Source organism: Leopardus geoffroyi, chromosome X, assembly GCF_018350155.1.
Source record: "Leopardus geoffroyi isolate Oge1 chromosome X, O.geoffroyi_Oge1_pat1.0, whole genome shotgun sequence".
Taxonomy (NCBI): Eukaryota; Metazoa; Chordata; class Mammalia; order Carnivora; family Felidae; genus Leopardus; species Leopardus geoffroyi.
The window spans coordinates 122,188,010-122,209,037 of record NC_059343.1 but is presented as its reverse complement, the minus strand read 5'-3'; the positions used below and the strand labels follow the sequence as shown (position 1 = coordinate 122,209,037).

Sequence of the window (21,028 nt, the reverse complement as noted above, 5' to 3'; positions counted from 1 at the left end):
TCTTTGTTCACATAGCATGGATCTGTCCATATTATTCAATATTTGTCAACACTATCTTTAATAATTTCACAGTATTCCATTATGTGGCTCTATTACAACTGAATTAACCATCTCCCCATAGAAAGACATTTGTTATTCACAAGATATTCATATTATAAAGAACACTGCATAGAACTCATAGATACAAAGAAGAGACTGGCAGTTGCCAGAGGCAGGCAGTGGGGGTAGGTGAAATGGATTAAGGGAATTAAAGGCACAAACTTCCAGTTACAAAATAAATAAGTCCTGGGGATGAAATGTACAGCATGCTTACTACAGGTAATAAAACTGTATTTCATAAAGTTGCTAAGAAAGTAGATCTTAAAAGTTTTCATCACAAGAAAAAAACATTTTGTAACTATGTCTGATGATAGATGCTAACTATAGTTACCGTGATCATTCTGCAATATACACAAATATCCCATCATTATCTTGTACACCTAAAACTAATATAATGTTGTATGTCAATTATACTTCAAGAATCAAAACAAGAAACAGAAAGAAAACTGCAATGATTATCATTGGAACCATATATTTGCAAACAGCTATGAAAATTTCCTTAGGATAAATTGGTAGGGAATGGCTCTTGATCTTGGCCACACTACCCTCCAGCAAGGCTGCCCCAAGGTACACTTCTACCAGTAGTGCAGGCAAGTACCAATATTCTTGCACTCTAGACTTTTTGTTGTTCTTTGCCAGTTTGATGGCCAAAATAATGGTATTCCTTTGGTTTAATTTGCACCTTTAAGTTATTGGTGAGCTTACATCTTCCATAAATTGGTTGTATGGTAGAGAAATTTACCTTCAGTCTGCCACATATGTTAAAAATATTTTTCAAGGTCATCAGCTACATTTATATTTTTTATGATGTTTTGGGAAGTTCAAAATTTTTAAATGTTTTATGTGATCAAATCTATCAGTCTCTTCCTTTACCATTTCTGCCTTTCAGGTCATGTTTAGAAAAACATTCTAAATTCTAAGATTTCCAAGGTGCCTGGGTGGCTCAGTCAGGTAAGCCTCTAACTCTTGATTTTGGATCAGCCCATGACCTCACATTCGTGAGACTGAGCCCCATGTCAAATGTGACAGCACAGAGCCTGCTTGGGATTCTCTCTCGCCCTCTCTCTCTGCCATTCCTCTGCTCTTGCATGTGCACACACACTCTCTCTCTTCTCCTTCTCTCTCAAAATGAAAGTTCATTTCATTTCTTCATAATCATATTATCACTAAATATAGATGGTTTTGCCTCCTTTCTTTCCAATACTAACAGCTCATTTCTTTTTTTTCTCTCACTGCATTGCCTAGAACTTCTGAAACCATGGTGAGAAAAAAAAACGCTATGATAATGGGCATACTACAGTTGATCCTGACCTTAATGTGAAAGCACTAGTGTTTCATCATTAAGTATAATTTTGGCTGCTAGCTTAGGATAGATATTTTTTATGAAATTAAGGGTACATTGCTCTAGTCCTAGTTTACTACAAATTTTCTCTTTTTTTTTTTCATTTTTATTCAAGAACGGAAGTGGGGAAAATTTTTTTTAATGTAAAACAAAATTTTTTTAAAAGGCGGGGGGTGGGGTGCCAGGGTGGCTCAGTCGGTTAAGGGTCCGACTTCGGCTCAGGTCATGATCTCAAGGTCCATGATTTCAAGCCCCGCGACAGGGTCTGTGCTGACAGCTCACAGCCTGGAGCCTGCTTTGGATTCTGTGTCTCCCTCTCTCTCTGCTCCTCCCCTGCTTACGCTCTGTCTCTCTCTCTCTCTCTCTCTCAAAAATAAATAAATGTTAAAAAAAAAAACTAAGAATGGAAGTGGGACTTTATTAAATGTTTTTAATACTTACTGCCACTATATTTCCCCCTGACTATTAATTGTTAAATATTAATATATCTCCCAATATTAAAATATTCTTGCATTCCTTCCAAAACCAGACAGAGACCCCACTAAAAAGGAGAAGTATAGACCAATTTCCCTGATGAACACCGATGCAAAAATCCTCAACAAGACATTAGCCAACAGGATCAAACAATACATTAAAAAAATTATTCACCATGACGAAATGGGATTTATACGGGATGCAGGGCTGGTTCAATATGTGCAAAACAATTAACATGATTCATCACATCAATAAAAGAAAGGACAAGAACCATATGATCCTCTCAATAGATGCAGAGAAAGCATTTGACAAAATATAACATTCTTTCTTGATAAAAACCCTCAAGAAAGTAGGGATTGAAGGATCATACCTCAAGATCATAAAAGCCACATATGAATGACCCAATGCTAATATCATCCTCAATGGGGAAAAACTGAAAGCTTTCCCCCTAAGGTCAGGAACAAGACAGGGATGTCCACTCTCGCCACTGTTACTCACCACAGTATTGGAAGTCTTAGCCTCCACAATCAGACAACACAAAGAAATAAAAGGCATCCAAATCGGCCAGAAGGGGTCAAACTTTCACTCTTCACAGATGACATGATACTCTATATGGAAAACCCAAAATATTCCACCAAAAAACTGCTAGATTCATGAATTCAGCAAAGTTGCAGGATATAAAATCAATGCACAGAAATAAGTTGCATTCCTATTCACCAATAATGAAGCAACAGAAAGAGAAATCAAGGAATTGATCCAATTTGCAATTGCACCAAAAACCATAAAATACCTAGGAATAAATCCAACCAAAGAGGTGAAAAATCTATACACTGAAAACTATAGAAAGCTTATGAAAGAAATTGAAGAAGACACAAAAAAATGGGAAAAGATTCCATGGTCTTGGACAGGAAGAACAAATATTGTTAAAATGTTGATACTACCCAAAGCAGTCTACATATTCAATGCAATCCCTATCAAAATAACACCAGCATTCTTCAGAGAACTAGAACAAATAATCCTAAAATTTGTATGGGACCAGAAAAGACCCCGAATAGCCAAAGCAATCTTGAAAAAGAAAACCAAAGCAGGAGGTATCACAATCCGGGACGTCAAGCTATACTACAAAGCTGTAATCATCAAGACAGTATGGTACTGGCACAAGAACAGACACTCAGATCAATGGAACAGAATCGAGAACCCAGAAATGGACCCACAAACGTATGGCCAACTAATCTTTGACAAAGCAGGAAAGAATATCCATTGGAATAAAGACAGTCTCTTCAGCAAGCAGTGCTGGGAAAACCGGACAGTGACATGCAGAAGAATGAACCTGGACCACTTTCTTACACCATACACAAAAATAAACTCAAAATGGATGAAAGACCTAAACATAAGACAGGAAGCCATCAAAATCCTAGAGAAGAAAGCAGACAAAAACCTCTTAGACCTCAGCTGCTGCAACTCCTTACTCAACACGTCTCTGGAGGCAAGGGAAACAAAAGCAAAAATGAACTATTGGGACCTCATCAAAACAAAAATCTTCTACACGCTGAAGGGAACAATCAACAAAACTAAAAGGCAACTGACAGAATGGGAGGATGTATTTGCAAATGACGTATCCAATAAAGGGTTAGTATCCAAAATCTATAAAGAACTTATCAAACTCAACACCCAAAAAACAAATAATCCAGTGAAGGAATGGGCAAAAGACATGAATAGACACTTCTCCAAAGAAGACATCCAGGTGGCCAACCGACACATGAAAAAATGCTCCACATCACTCATCATCAGGGAAATACAAATCATAACCACAATGAGATGCCACCTTACACCTGACAGAATGGCTAACATTAACAAATCAGGCAACAACAGATGTTGGCGAGGATGTGGAGAAAGAGGATCTCTTTTGCATTGTTGGTGGGAATGCAAGCTGGTGCAGCCACTCTGGAAAACAGTATGGAGGTTCCTCAAAAAACTAAAAATAGAACTACCCTACGACCCAGCAATTGCACTACTAGGCATTTATCCAAGGGATACAGGTGTGCTGTTTTGAAGGGACACATGCACCCCCATGTTTATGGCAGCACTACCAACAATAGCCAAAGTATGGAAAGAGCCCAAATGTCCATGGATGGATGAATGGATAAAGAAGATGTGGTATATATATACAATGGAGTACTACTCGGCAATCAAAAAGAATGAAATCTTGCCATTTGCAACTACATGGATGGAACTGGAGGGTATTATGCTAAGCGAAATTATTCAGTCAGAGAAAGACAAATATTGTATGACTTCACTCATATGAGGACTTTAAGATCCAAAACAGATGAACATAAGGGAAGGGAAACAAAAATAATCTAAAAACAGGGAGGGGGACAACACATAACAGACTCTTATATATGGAGAACAGAGGGTTCCTGGAGAGGTTGTGGGAGGGGGGATGGGCTAAATGGGTCAGGGGCATTAAGGAATCTACTCCTGAAATCATTGTTGCACTATATGCTAACTAATTTGGATGTAAATTTTAAAAAATTAAATTAAAAATTCTGAACAGAAAAAAAAATATTCTTGCATTCCTGAAATAAAGCCCACAAATGCTAATGCTTTATGTAGGATTTGTGGATCAACATTCCTAAGTAAAGTGTGTCTGCCTTTCCTTTTGTGCTATCTATGTAGGATTTGGCATGGGGTTTATATTCACTTCATAAAATAATATGGGAAGCTTCCCATCTTTTTTCTATACTGAAATTATTTAAACAGCATAGGAAATATTTGATCCACTAAAAGTTTGTGAAAACTCATCCATAAATAGTCTGACTGTATTTTGTGGAGGGAATAGTACCTTAATAACATTTCACTTCTTTGTGCTCATGAGCCAATTTAGATTTTTTTTTTTAATTTTTTTTTTCTCAACGTTTTTATTTATTTTTGGGACAGAGAGAGACAGAGCATGAACGGGGGAGGGGCAGAGAGAGAGGGAGACACAGAATCGGAAACAGGCTCCAGGCTCTGAGCCATCAGCCCAGAGCCCGATGCGGGGCTCGAACCCATGGACTGGGAGATCGTGACCTGGCTGAAGTCGGACGCTTAACCGACTGCGCCACCCAGGCGCCCCTAGATTTTTATTTTCCTAGGAAATCATTCACTTACAAAATTATTATTAGGATGGAATTACAGGAATATTCACTTATAATTTTTAAATCTCCTTTACATCAATGATAATATTCTCTTTCTCATTTTAATGAGAGCAATTTGCATACACATACACTTGAGTAAGTATTCTCAGCCTGTAGGGTACTTTTTTATGATATGAACCTTATTATATGAATATGAACTTTATTATACATGTTAAATCAAGTTACAGTGTATTATTCAAATGCTCAATATCCTTATTTTTTTTTCTAGGACTAAAAGATATGTATTACAGTCTCCCACCACAATTGTGGTTCTGTCCATTTCTTCTTGAATTTCTAAAACCATCTGTTTTATGTATTTTAACACTATGTATAAACGTTCATTCATGACAGTTTTATCTTCACTGTATATTACACATCTTAACAATATGTAAAATAACCGATTTTGTTCTGTTTGTTTTTCCTAACTCCTACTCATTCAATAGATACACATTTAATGCCTACTATATTCTAGGTTTGGAGGATACATTAGTGAACAAATCAGATAAGAACCCTGCCCTTGAAACTTAACAGAAAACCATGGGGGAGGGGATGGAAAAAAAAAGTTAGGGAGGGAGCCAAACCATAAGAGACTCTGAAAAACTGAGAACAATCTGAGGGTTGACTGGGGGGGGGGCAAGGGGGGGGTGATGGGTATTGAGGAGGGCACCTGTTGGGATGAGTACTGGGTGTTGTATGGAAACCAATTTTGACAATAAATTTCATATTAAAAAAAAAAAAAGGAGAAAAAAAAAGAACCCTGCCCTCATGGGGCTTAAAGTACTGTGGAGAAAACAGGCAAAAAATAAGTAAACTAACAAATTAAATAATTACAAATTGCAGTGAGTGCTACAAAGAAAGTCGTATCAATACAGTATAAGGTAGGGGACCTACTTTAACTAGAGGATGGCCTAGCTGAGATAATATTTAAGCTTAAAAAAAGGATTAGAAGAAGCTGGGCACACAAAGGTCTTGGAAGAGTGCTTCCAGCACAGGGTACAAAAAATGAGATTAGTATTGCCAGGCATACTTCAACAGAGTAGAGGGCTCATTGTCCTACACCATATAGGAAAGGAACTACAATCCCAAGCGGCTCTGACAGGGCCAGACACCGCCATTTGTTCACTTGGCGCTCCCCTTCCCCAACTGACTGTCCCAGCATCATCTGAAGAAAGTGTTGGCTGGCAGTAATAGCATACTGTGGCCTGAGTCTCCACTCTAGGTTATCTTCTACAGGTGGTGTGCTTTCTGGAGTCCCTCCAGGACAGAGATTATCCCCAACTCAAAGTACCCTAGCCTCCAGCTCCTACCAGACAAGCTTGGCCTTAGCCTGACGTGAAACGAAGGATGCTGCAACTTTTCTCAGTAGTATTTGGCCTGGCCTCCTCTCTATCTTTCAAAAATCCCTCCAAATTTCTGGCATATTGATGGCAGATGGCATCCTTCTTGGTTCCCTTGGTTTTCAACCATTATAGATCTCTTAGTCATTTCAACGGGCATTTGAAATAGAGGAAGCAATTAAACATTTACGCAGGTAGGCACCATCAGTGGCAGCCTGAACCAAGATTCTGCAGCATGTTTAACCTGCCCTCTACCACTGGTTTCTTCCCTACTCTGAAAGACAATTATTTACAAGTTGCTTTGAGCAGTATATCCCATACCAACAGCATTACATGCGTTGATTTTAGGAGGAACACAGTTGTATATTTATGGATGTATTTATTTTTACTATTTATGTATTTATTTTAAAAGTGTAGAAAGAAATACATACGATTGTGTGTGTCTCTCTCTCTGTCTTTCCATATGACTAGCATATCAAAACTACCATGACACCAAACAAGGTTGACATAACTCACTGCATGGTAAACCTTTATAAAATCCCCCTTAACATCTCTGTTCTTTCATCCCTGGGAGCAACTCAACTGTCCTTTTCTCTCTCCAAAATCTCCCATCAGCCCTCACCCAAGTCTTCTCAGATCTTCCTTTCCACCCTATTAGGCTCCAGACTCTTTCCCCGTCCTGAATTGCTTTTCATATGCAGAATAATTCCATCCTCTCTGCCTCGAATTTGCATCTGTACATTCACTAACATGCTCAGCAAACAAAAGATTAGGAGCCAGTTTCCTTAAATGGCAGCAAGAAATGGTAAAGAACCAATTATGTTTCCCAGTCACAAAGAATTTTATTTTTAATTTTCCCGTTAAAAAATAAAAGACTGGGAGATTGGGGAAGATGGCGGCGTAGGAGGACGCTGGGCTTACCGCGCGTCCTGCTGATCACTTAGATTCCACCTACACCTGCCTAAATAACCCAGAAAACCGCCAGAGGATTAGCAGAACGGAGTCGCCAGAGCCAAGCGCAGACAAGAGGCCCACGGAAGAGGGTAGGAAGGGCGGCAAGGCGGTGCGCGCTCCACGGACTGGCGGGAGGGAGCCGGGGCGGAGGGGCGGCTCGCCGGCCAAGCAGAGCCCCCGAGTCTGGCGGGCAAAAGCGGAGGGGCCTGACGGACTGTGTTCCGACAGCAAGCGCGACTTAGCGTCTGGGAGGTCCTAAGTTAACAGCTCTGCTCGGAAAGCGGGAAGGCTGGAGGACAAAGGGAGGGAGAGCTGCTGAGCCCCCGGACGACAGAGCTCAGTTTGGTGGGGAACAAAGGCGCTCACCAGCGCCATCTCCCCCGCCCATCCCCCAGCCAAAATCCCAAAGAGAACCAGTTCCTGCCAGGGAACTTGCTCGCTCCGCGCAAACACCCAACTCTGTGCTTCTGCGGAGGAGCCAAACCTCCGGCAGCGGATCTGACTCCCTCCCGCTGCCACAGGGCCCCTCCTGAAGTGGATCACCTAAGGAGAAGCGAGCTAAGCCTGCCCCTCCTGCCCCTGTGCACCTCGCCTACCCACCCCAGCTAATACACCAGATCCCCAGCATCACAAGCCTGGCAGTGTGCAAGTAGCCCAGACGGGCCACGCCACCCCACAGTGAATCCCGCCCCTAGGAGAGGGGAAGAGAAGGCACACACCAGTCTGACTGTGGCCCCAGCGGTGGGCCGGGGGCAGACATCAGGTCTGACTGCGACTCCGCCCACCAACTCCAGTTATACACCACAGCACAGGGGAAGTGCCCTGCAGGTCCTCACCACGCCAGGGACTATCCAAAATGACCAAGCGGAAGAATTCCCCTCAGAAGAATCTCCAGGAAATAACAACAGCTAATGAGCTGATCAAAAAGGATTTAAATAATATAACAGAAAGTGAATTTAGAATAATAGTCATAAAATTAATCACTGGGCTTGAAAACAGTATAGAGGACAGCAGAGAATCTCTTGCTACAGAGATCAAGGGACTAAGGAACAGTCACGAGGAGCTGAAAAAACGCTTTAAATGAAATGCACAACAAAATGGAAACCACCACAGCTCGGATTGAAGAGGCAGAGGAGAGAATAGGTGAACTAGAAGATAAAGTTATGGAAAAAGAGGAAGCTGAGAAAAAGAGAGATAAAAAAATCCAGGAGTATGAGGGGAAAATTAGAGAACTAAGTGATACACTAAAAAGAAATAATATACGCATAATTGGTATCCCAGAGGAGGAAGAGAGAGGGAAAGGTGCTGAAGGGGTACTTGAAGAAATTATAGCTGAGAACTTCCCTGAACTGGGGAAGGAAAAAGGCATTGAAATCCAAGAGGCACAGAGAACTCCCTTCAGACGGAACCTGAATCGATGTTCTGCACGACATATCATAGTGAAACTGGCAAAATACAAGGATAAAGAGAAAATTCTGAAAGCAGCAAGGGGTAAACGTGCCCTCACATATAAAGGGAGACCTATAAGACTCGTGACTGATCTCTCTTTTGAAACTTGGCAGGCCAGAAAGAGTTGGCACGAGATTTTCAGTGTGCCAGACAGAAAAAATATGCAGCCGAGAATCCTTTATCCAGCAAGTCTGTCATTTAGAATAGAAGGAGAGATAAAGGTCTTCCCAAACAAACAAAAACTGAAGGAATTTGTCACCACTAAACCAGCCCTACAAGAGATCCTAAGGGGGACCCTGTGAGACAAAGTACCAGAGACAACACTACAAGCATAAAACATACAGACATCACAATGACTCTAAACCCGTATCTTTCTATAATAACACTGAATGTAAATGGATTAAATGCGCCAACCAAAAGACATAGGGTATCAGAATGGATAAAAAAACAAGACCCATCTATTTGCTGTCTACAAGAGACTCATTTTAGACCTGAGGACACCTTTAGATTGAGAGTGAGGGGATGGAGAACTATTTATCATGCTACTGGAAGCCAAAAGAAAGCTGGAGTAGCCATACTTATATCAGACAAACTAGACTTTAAATTAAAGGCTGTAACAAGAGATGAAGAAGGACATTATATAATAGTTACAGGGTCTATTCATCAGGAAGAGCTAACAATTATAAATGTCTATGCGCCGAATACCGGAGCCCCCAAATATATAAAACAACTACTCATAAACATAAGCAACCTTATTGATAAGAATGTGGTAATTGCAGGGGACTTTAACACCCCACTTACAGAAATGGATAGATCATCTAGACACACGGTCAGTAAAGAAACAAGGGCCCTGAATGAGACATTGGATCAGATGGACTTGACAGATATATTTAGAACTCTGCATCCCAAAGCAACAGAATACACTTTCTTCTCGAGTGCACATGGAACATTCTCCAAGATAGATCATATACTGGGTCACAAAACAGCCCTTCATAAGTTTACCAGAATTGAAATTATACCATGCATACTTTCAGACCACAATGCTATGAAGCTTGAAATCAACCACAGAAAAAAGTCTGGAAAACCTCCAAAAGCATGGAGGTTAAAGAACACCCTACTAACGAATGAGTGGGTCAACCAGGCAATTAGAGAAGAAATTAAAAAATATATGGAAACAAACGAAAATGAAACTACAACAATCCAAACGCTTTGGGACGCAGCGAAGGCAGTCCTGAGAGGAAAATACATTGCAATCCAGGCCTATCTCAAGAAACAAGAAAAATCCCAAATACAAAATCTAACAGCACACCTAAAAGAAATGGAAGCAGAACAGCAAAGACACCCCAAACCCAGCAGAAGAAGAGAAATAATAAAGATCAGAGCAGAAATAAACAATATAGAGTCTAAAAAAACTGCAGAGCAGATCAACGAAACCAAGAGTTGGTTTTTTGAAAAATAAACAAAATTGACAAACCTCTAGCCAGGCTTCTCAAAAAGAAAAGGGAGATGACCCAAATAGATAAAATCATGAATGAAAATGGAATTATTACAACCAATCCATCAGAGATACAAACAATTATCAGGGAATACTATGAAAAATTATATGCCAACAAATTGGACAACCTGGAAGAAATGGACAAATTCCTGAACACCCACACTCTTCCAAAACTCAATCAGGAGGAAATAGAAAGCTTGAACAGACCCATAACCAGCAAAGAAATTGAATCGGTTATCAAAAATCTCCCAACAAATAAGAGTCCAGGACCAGATGGCTTCCCAGGGGAGTTCTACCAGATGTTTAAAGCAGAGATAATACCTATCCTTCTCAAGCTATTCCAAGAAACAGAAAGGGAAGGAAAACTTCCAGACTCATTCTATGAAGCCAGTATTACTTTGATTCCTAAACCAGACAGAGACCCAGTAAAAAAAGAGAACTACCGGCCAATATCCCTGATGAATATGGATGCAAAAATTCTCAATAAGATACTAGCAAATCGAATTCAACGGCATATAAAAAGAATTATTCACCATGATCAAGTGGGATTCATTCCTGGGATGCAGGGCTGGTTCAACATTCACAAATCAATCAACGTGATACATCACATTAACAAAAAAAAAGAGAAGAACCATATGATCCTGTCAATCGATGCAGAAAAGGCCTTTGACAAAATCCAGCACCGTTTCTTAATAAAAACCCTTGAGAAAGTCGGGATAGAAGGAACATACTTAAAGATCATAAAAGCCATTTATGAAAAGCCCACAGCTAACATCATCCTCAACGGGGAAAAACTGAGAGCTTTTTCCCTGAGATCAGGAACACGACAGGGATGCCCACTCTCACCGCTGTTGTTTAACATAGTGCTGGAAGTTCTAGCATCAGCAATCAGACAACAAAAGGAAATCAAAGGCATCAAAATTGGCAAAGATGAAATCAAGCTTTCGCTTTTTGCAGATGACATGATATTATACATGGAAAATCCGATAGACTCCACCAAAAGTCTGCTAGAATTGATACATGAATTCAGCAAAGTTGCAGGATACAAAATCAATGTACAGAAATCAGTTGCATTCTTATACACTAACAATGAAGCAACAGAAAGACAAATAAAGAAACTGATCCCATTCACAATTGCACCAAGAAGCATAAAATACCTAGGAATAAATCTAACCAAAGATGTAAAAGATCTGTATGCTGAAAACTATAGAAAGCTTATGAAGGTAATTGAAGAAGATTTAAAGAAATGGAAAGACATTCCCTGCTCATGGATTGGAAAAATAAATATTGTCAAAATGTCAATACTACCCAAAGCTATCTACACATTCAATGCAATCCCAATCAAAATTGCACCAGCATTCTTCTCGAAACTAGAACAAGCAATCCTAAAATTCATATGGAACCACAAAAGGCCCCGAATAGCCAAAGGAATTTTGAAGAAGAAGACCAAAGCAGGAGGCATCACAATCCCAGACTTTAGCCTCTACTACAAAGCTGTCATCATCAAGACAGCATGGTATTGGCACAAAAACAGACACATAGACCAATGGAATAGAATAGAAACCCCAGAACTAGACCCACAAACGTATGGCCAACTCATCTTTGACAAAGCAGGAAAGAACATCCAATGGAAAAAAGACAGCCTCTTTAACAAATGGTGCTGGGAGAACTGGACAGCAACATGCAGAAGGTTGAAACTAGACCACTTTCTCACACCATTCACAAAAATAAACTCGAAATGGATAAAGGACCTGAATGTGAGACAGGAAACCATCAAAACCTTAGAGGAGAAAGCAGGAAAAGACCTCTCTGACCTCAGCCGTAGCAATCTCTTACTCGATACATCCCCAAAGGCAAGGGAATTAAAAGCAAAAGTGAATTACTGGGACCTTATGAAGATAAAAAGCTTCTGCACAGCAAAGGAAACAACCAACAAAACTAAAAGGCAACCAACGGAATGGGAAAAGATATTTGCAAATGGCATATCGGACAAAGGGCTAGTATCCAAAATCTATAAAGAGCTCACCAAACTCCACACCCGAAAAACAAATAACCCAGTGAAGAAATGGGCAGAAAACATGAATAGACACTTCTCTAAAGAAGACATCCGGATGGCCAACAGGCACATGAAAAGATGTTCAGCGTCGCTCCTTATCAGGGAAATACAAATCAAAACCACACTCAGGTATCACCTCACGCCAGTCAGAGTGGCCAAAACGAACAAATCAGGAGACTATAGATGCTGGCGAGGATGTGGAGAAACGGGAACCCTCTTGCACTGTTGGTGGGAATGCAAATTGGCGCAGCCGCTCTGGAAAGCAGTGTGGAGGTTCCTCAGAAAATTAAAAATAGACCTACCCTATGACCCAGCAATAGCACTGCTAGGAATTTATCCAAGGGATACAGGAGTACTGATGCATAGGGGCACTTGTACCCCAATGTTCATAGCAGCACTCTCGACAATAGCCAAATTATGGAAAGAGCCTAAATGTCCATCAATTGATGAATGGATAAAGAAATTGTGGTTTATATACACAATGGAATACTACGTGGCAATGAGAAAAAATGAAATATGGCCTTTTGTAGCAACGTGGATGGAACTGGAGAGTGTGATGCTAAGTGAAATAAGCCATACAGAGAAAGACAGATACCATATGGTTTCACTCTTATGTGGATCCTGAGAAACTTAACAGGAACCCATGGGGGAGGGGGAGGAAAAAAGAAAAAAAAAAAAGAGGTTAGAGTGGGAGAGAGCCAAAGCATAAGAGACTGTTAAAAACTGAGAACAAACTGAGGGTTGATGGGGGGTGGGAGGGAGGAGAGGGTGGGTGATGGGTATTGAGGAGGGCACCTTTTGGGATGAGCACTGGGTGTTGTATGGAAACCAATTTGACAATAAATTTCATATAATAAAAAAAAAAAACTGAGAACAAACTGAGGGTTGATGGGGGGTGGGAGGGAGGAGAGGGTGGGTGATGGGTATTGAGGAGGGCACATTTTGGGATGAGCACTGGGTGTTGTATGGAAACCAATTTGACAATAAATTTCATATAATAAAAATAAATAAATAAATAAATAAATAAAATAAAAGACTGAAAATCTAACTACATTTCAGAAAACGAACAAACTCAAAGCTGCAGGCTCTATGGCTATGAGACCTGTGTAATCTACAGTCTGGCTCTTAGAAGGACCCTACTCTTGGTTCGATGTTCCTGAAATGTGTAATACATTTTGAACAAGGGATCCCACCTTTTCATTATGTAGATTATGTTGCCAGCTCTGCTCTGCAGGGAGGTCTCTCAGATGAGGAACTGGTCTCCTTACAGATGAGGAGACAGAATGGGAGCAGTGGCTAATGACATATTGATGGCTAATGGTATCACGCTGGAGAAGATTCTGCTGGGACTTTAGTAAGTAGAGGGTCTACCTATGCTGCAGTCTTTCTGGGCTTTGGCCTCGACCTGAATTTGCATTCTGGCACTGCCACATACTAGCTGGTGAGCTTCAAGTCAGTAAACCTCTCTATGCTTCAGTTTATTCATCTGCAAAATGGGGATACTATTTATTTTGAAGGATTAGAAGGATTAAATGAAGTCATAAATAAAGTGCTTAGTACAATGTAAAATGAGTAAATATGGGGCGCCTGGGTGGCGCAGTCGGTTAAGCGTCCGACTTCAGCCAGGTCACGATCTCGCGGTCCGGGAGTTCGAGCCCCGCATCGGGCTCTGTGCTGACAGCTCAGAGCCTGGAGCCTGTTTCCGATTCTGTGTCTCCCTCTCTCTCTGCCCCTCCCCCGTTCATGCTCTGTCTCTCTCTCTCTGTCCCAAAAATAAATAAACTGAAAAAAAAAATTTTAAATGAGTAAATATGTTGTTATATGCCTTTGTTTATTTTTATTGGTTATAATTTTAAATTTAATAACATTATCTTGTTTTCAGGATATTTATTTTTATAAATAATTCTCTTAATAGCAAATATGACCAGCTTTCCATTATAATTGTGCTACACAGTTAGTGTGTCCTTTTAAAATAAATATATTTAAAACTAACTAACTAAATAAATAAAATATATTTATGTAAAAAAGTGAGGCAGTTTGAAAAAATATGAAAAACTGGTAACGTTAAGATAACCAAGAGCTGTGCAGGTGTTATACAAATGACTGAGGCAGGAGAAACATTGATCTAGTGAAATCTCAGTTTTTAGACAGGGTAACTGAAACCTAAAGAGGAAAAGTGATTCATCAAAGGTCACACAGCAAGTCAACGTCAGAATCAAGACCACTTGGGTCTCCTAGCTCTTAGTTCAGAGCTCCTCCAACCACACCACGTACACAAATGGCTAAGGCAAGAGCAAGCTTGGTGCTTAATGAGGTACGTGGCCAGTAGCCAGACCCTCTCTCAATGTGCACTGCCTCATTCACTCCCCAAGGATAGCAGATAAATGAAGTATTCTAATATAATACAGAAACCAGTCCCATGGTTTTGTCCATGGAGCTAAAGCATTCTGAAAATACCACCTATTAGTCAATCTTTTTTTTTTTTTTAATCTCCCTGAAAAAGATGTGCAGTGAGGACTGATCCAATAGGTTACAGAGAGTTGGTGGGGGAAGAGGGGATCAAACTCCCAGTCCCGAATCCGCTAGTCTCCTCATCCTGTATGCCACTAGCCTATATGCCTTCTACATAAATATAACCTGAAAAGCAAAGTGGCTTGGGAGCCCAAATGACAATACAAAACTGGAGGTATCCCAGACTTGAGCTACCTCAAGTCCCTCAACTTCAATTTCCATTTGTGGCATTAAATCTAAGAGAACTCACAAGGGTCTGTCTAGAAAGGAGAAGGGAAATTTTAGCTCTAGGATCATATGCCCTGCTTTCACCATTAAACTCCAGCCTATGGCCAAATTATTTTACCCTTCCGTGTTTATTAGTTTGCTAGGGTTGTTGAAACAAAGCACCACAAACTAGGTGGCTTAAAACAACAGAAACCTATTATCTCACGGTTTTGGTGGCTAAAAGTCCAAAATTAAGATGTCAATAGGACTGGTTACTTCTGAGGCATGGAAGAAAAAGCCTCTCTCCTTGGCTTGTAGATGCCTATCTTCTTTCTGTGTTTATTCATTTGGTCTTTCCCTCTATGAATGTCTAACTCTGTGTCCAGATATCCCCTTTTTCATAAGGATACCTACCAGTCCTATTGGATTAGTGCTCACTTCATTTTAACTTGATTAACTCTATAAAGACCTCTTCTCTAAAAAGGTCACATTCTCAGTTACTTGGGGTTAAAATTCCAACTTTTTTTTATGGAAGGAAGGGACACAATTCCACCCATAACACAGTGCATTTAGTTACATTAATTAAGTTAAATCATTTAAAATGCAAAATGATACTTAATCCATCTAGTCATAGATCATCTCCTCAGAATCTGGGAAATCTGACAATATAAAGAATGAATCATGGATTATTTTAGGAGAAAACATGTTAAACCTATATTGGAAAAAGTCCCCATGGAAATAAAGAAATCACACTGAATAACAGTATTCTTTTTTTGTAAGAGTTCTACTCAAAATAGAAACAGAAAATGAAGAACTCATGGACTAAGAAAAAAATGATGTACAATTTATAGTTTTGTTTTTTAACTTTCTTTTTCAGAGAATGAAAAAGCCCTCAGTTTGTAAGGCTCTCAAATGTATTTGTAACTAACATTTACAAATACAGTAAAAGTAATTCAGAAATACTTTGGTACTTTAGATGAATAGTAGGAAAAATGAATAATTTGAAGTAATATGATTTGCAAGCAATCATTTAAAAAGTATCTTAAGATATTTGTCAAAGAACAGAAATCATATTTTCCTAACTTATGTAAAATAGCTGATAAAAGAATGCACAGGATATACATTATTTAACTTTGAATTTCATCCTTCACCAAAAGTTATAAACCCACAACTTTATGACATAGTATACAGAAGCCTTTGTTCCATTTACTTACAATGCCCCTGCCCAATTTTTGCCTCCTTCTTTGACTGTGGGAGAACATTGGCTGGGGGGATGGAAGGCACTGGAGCAGGCAGGGAGAGAGAAGTCATTGAGATTAGAGGTGGGGATGGTAGAAGGGCTTTGGGCTTGAGGCTGGGGCTTGAGAGAGGGAGAAAGACTGTGGAAAAGCCAAGGCCTTTGTACAGATGAGGAGACAGAATACCACTGTGAGGGAGTTGGGAGGGAGGGCAGGCCACAGGAGGTAAGGTAGAGAAGGCCCTTTTGAGAAGGCCAACTTGGAGCTAAGGAGAGAGGCTGTGGGGAAAGGAAAAGTATTTGAGTGGGGGCAAGAAATATTTGGAGAAGGAACTGAGAAAGACTTTCAGCGAGGAGAGTGAGGCAGCAAGACCACGGAGTAAAATGAAGGAAAAGAAGACTTTGGGGAAGAGGGAGACAGTGCCTTTGAGTGGAGAAGGAGGAGAAACCTGTGAGTGGGGAGATGCGGGGGAAGGCTTTGGAGGGCTGAAAGAGGCATCTAAGAGGACAGTGAGTGAAGAAGGCCTGGAGGAGGGTAAATGAGGAGGTAAAAGAAGGATTTTGACTGAGGGAAGGAAGGGCTTTTGAAGGTAAGTTAGAGAGAGGACAATGTGAATGAAGGTATTTTCAAAGGGAGGGGAGGGAGCGAAGACCTTGTATGAGAGAAGTAAAGGGCTTTGTGAGATAAAGAAGACCAGCTTTTGAATGAGGGAAGAGGAGGCCTGTAAGGTGAGCCAAGAAAAGTCTGTGGGGAGGTGAAGAATGAAAGGACCTTGATTTAAAGTTGAGAAGAATTTTTGAGCTATAATGATGGAGGGAAGACATTTGTGAACTGCGGTGATGAAGAGAAAGCTTTTAGGAGTGTAAGTAAAGAAAAGAACTTCCTTAAGGAAAAGGGTGAAAGAGGGAAGTCAATTATGAGAGTAAAGGAGGCAGAGGAGGCAACCATAAAAGAAGGGAAGGTCTTGGTATGGGGAAGTGAGCAAGGAAAGGTCTCTGTGAAGGGAGGTGATGGAGAAAGGAATTTGAGAGGTGAGGTAAGGGGGGTTAGTAAGATGAGGTTAGAGGTGGAAGAGCTTTAAGGGAGGGTAAAATGGAGGCTAGTACTTTGATTTTTGCATGTTGATCTTGTACCCTGCAGCTCTGCTGAATTTGCAAGATCAACATGAAAAAATCAATTGTGCTTCTGTACACCAGCAATGAACAATCCACAAAGGAAATTAAGAAAACAATTCTGTTTACAGCAGCATTCAAAAGAACAAAATATCTAGGAATAAAATGTACCCAATGAGGCTAAAGACTTGTACCCTGAAAACAACAAAACATCGCTGAAGACATCTCATTTTTATGGGTTGAAAGACTTAATATTGTTAAGATGGCAAGACTGCCCAAAGTGATCTACAGATTCGTAGCAATCCCTATCAAAACTTCAGTGGCCTTGGGAATGCAAGCTGGTGCAGCCACTCTGGAAAACAGTATGGAGGTTCCTCAAAAAACTAAAAATAGAACTACCCTACGACCCAGCAATTGCACTACTAGGCATTTATCCAAGGGATACAGGTGTGCTGTTTTGAAGGGACACATGCACCCCCATGTTTATGGCAGCACTACCAACAATAGCCAAAGTATGGAAAGAGCCCAAATGTCCATGGATGGATGAATGGATAAAGAAGAAGTGGTATATATACATACAATGGAGTACTACTCGGCAATCAAAAAGAATGAAATCTTGCCATTTGCAACTACATGGATGGAACTGGAGGGTATTACGCTAAGTGAAATTATTCAGTCAGAGAAAGACAAATATTGTATGACTTCACTCATATGAGGACTTTAAGATCCAAAACAGATGAACATAAGGGAAGGGAAACAAAAATAATCTAAAAACAGGGAGGGGGACAACACATAACAGACTCTTAAATATGGAGAACAAACAGAGGGTTCCTGGAGGGGGTGTGGGAGGGGGGATGGGCTAAATGGGGAAGGGGCATTAAGGAATCTACTCCTGAAATCATTGTTGCACTAGATGCTAACTAATTTGGATGTATAAAAAAAATTAAAAGAAAAACAAACTTCAGTGGCTTTTTTGCATAAATGGAAAAGCTGATCCTTAAAGTCACATGGAATTACAAGGGGCCTTGAATGCTCAAAACATTATGAATAAAAGACAGAATTGGGGAACTCACATGTCCCAATTTCTCAACTTGCTACAAAGCTATAGTAATCAAAGGAGGATGATACTGGCATAGGGATAGACACACAGACCAGTAGAATAAAACTTAAGAGTCCAGAAATAAACCCATAAATCTATGGTCAACTGATTTTCAACAAGGGTGGCAAGACCATTCAATGGGGAATGACTAGTCTCTTCAACAAATGGTGCCGAGACAGCTGGATATCCACATATAGAAAGAATGATGCTGGGCCCCTAACACACACCATATACAAAAATTAATTCAAAATGGATCCACAACCTACATAGAAGGGCTAGAACCACAAAACTCTTTAAAGAAATCATAGAAATAAATCTTTATGACTTTCGATTTGGCAATGGATTCTTAGATATGACACCAAAAGCACAAGTGACAAAATAATTTAAAAAAACAAATAAATTGGACTTCCTCAAAATTAGAAACTTTTGTCCACCAAAACAAACAAACAAACAAACAAACAAACACATTAACAAGAAAGTAAAAAGCCAACCTACAGAGTGGGAGAAAATATTTCCAATTCACATATCCGGAATATATAAAGAACTCTTACAACTCAATAACAAAACCACAAACAATCCAGTTAAAAATGGCCAAAGAACACGAACAGACATTTCTCCAAACATACAAATGTCTAAAAGCACATGAAAAGATGCTCAGTATCATTAGTCTTTACAGGAATACTAACGAAATCCATAGTAAGATATCACTTATACAGACCAGGACGGTAATAACCAAAGAGGGGAAGGATAACAAATGCTGGTGAACTTGGGACCCTCGCACATCGTTCGTGGGCACGTAAAACGGTTCAATCGCTTTGTAGAACAGTTTAGGACTCCCTCAAAGAATTCAACACGGGATTCCCATATGCCCCAGCAATTTTACTCCCAGGGGCAGGCCCAAGAGAACTGGTACCGCGAAACCTTGTACGAGGACATCCGCGGCACTGTTAGCCACCACAGCCAACACCTGGAAGTGAGCCAAACGCCCACCAAGTGAGAAACGGAGACACGAAATGCGAAATATTCACACAACTTAGCATCATTCGGCCACTGAACAGAAAGAAGGGGCGACGCCTGCTCGCACGGGCGTAAATCTCGAGAACGCGACGCGAAGTGGGATGAGCTGGGTCCAGGACACAGGTTCCGTGTTCCGTGGGTACGACCCGTCCCACCGAAGGTACACGCGCAGACGCGGCCAGCCAGGGCGGCGGCTGGGGGGGCCGGGGGGCCGGGGGGCCGGGGGGTGAGGGGACCTGCGGGGGGCGGGGGGACTCACAGGTGGTCACGTAGTAGCACAGCCCGAGCAGCGAGGCGAGCAAGAGCAGCCCGAGGCACCGGTGGACCCACATCTTCGGCAGAGAGCTGCACATCTCGGCCCCGAAGGCGCACAGGGACGCCCGCCAGCCCGCCTGAGGCGTGGCAGTCGCGCCACCCTCGCGCCCGGGGACGCTGCCTCCCGGGTGCAACGCATTGGCCCGGGTCTCCCTGGTGCAGCTTATCACCCTGGAGTGAGGCCCCTTCAGCGAGGCTATCTTCGACCTGGTCCTCTTCCGCAACGACCTCCTGTCAGAAGGCATGGCTCCGGACGGCAGCCTCGCCGAGACGACGCGGGACGGCAGGCCCGTCTCCCACAAGCCCCCGGGCAGTGACGCTTGCGTGGCACCCCCTCGGCCGCGCGTGCCAACCGTCGTCCCCAGGCCCCGCCCCTTTCTGACGGTATGGGCGGGGTGGGGGTGGTGCCTGGGGCCCTCCCCCAATCAAGGCCCGGGCCGCTAGCGCTTGTGGAACGTCGTCGAAGGAACGAACGAATGGGGCCCGAGGCCCGCGCCGCGTGCGCGTCCACTCGTCCCGGACGGCACAATGCCTCGCGAGAGTCCGATTCCAGCCTTGGCTGCAACGCCTCGCGAGAGTCCGATTCCAGCCTTGGCTGCAACGCCTCGCGAGAATCCGATTCCAGCCTTGGCTGCTGATTGTTCCTCAGGTTCAGTCCCTGTGACGCGCTGTGGGCTCTGCGATCCCTACAGTTAGTCCCCGCGGGGCTCAAGACGGTAGCCACTAGCCACATGTGGCCGTTTAAATGAAAATTCTAATTCATTAACATTAAACCGAACAGGGGGGCTGGAGTAGCTCAGGTCCTGATCTCACGGGTTGGTGAGCTCGAGCCCTGCCTCTGCACTGACAGCGGGGAGCCTGCTTGGGATGCTCTCTCCCCTCCCTCTCTGTCCCTCCCCCATGCGTGTGTGCACTAAACCTTTGAAAAAATAAATTTTTTTTTGTTTTTGCTTTAACTTTTTATAACTTGTTAGTGTTTATTTCTGAGAGAGAGAGAGAGAGAGAGAGAGGATCCAAAGCGGGCTCTGTGCTGTTAGCCCAGAGCCAGACGTGGGACTCGAACTCACGAACTGTGAGATCATGACCTGAACTGAAGTCCGGCGCTTATCTGAACCACCCAGGCTCCCCCCCAAAATAAAATTTCTTT

General features: G+C 41.7%; 1 protein-coding gene across 1 annotated transcript in view; it reads right to left on the bottom strand.

The window, feature by feature from the left end:
• FMR1NB (FMR1 neighbor) overlaps positions 1-20,228 on the bottom strand; it is a 40,581-nt gene extending 20,353 nt beyond the window's left edge. The window contains exon 1 of the mRNA XM_045471226.1: positions 19,826-20,228. Coding sequence (XP_045327182.1) covers positions 19,826-20,126 — 301 coding nt within the window. The 5' untranslated portion in view covers positions 20,127-20,228. The remainder of the gene's footprint in view (positions 1-19,825) is intronic.
• Positions 20,229-21,028: the final 800 nt, after the last annotated feature.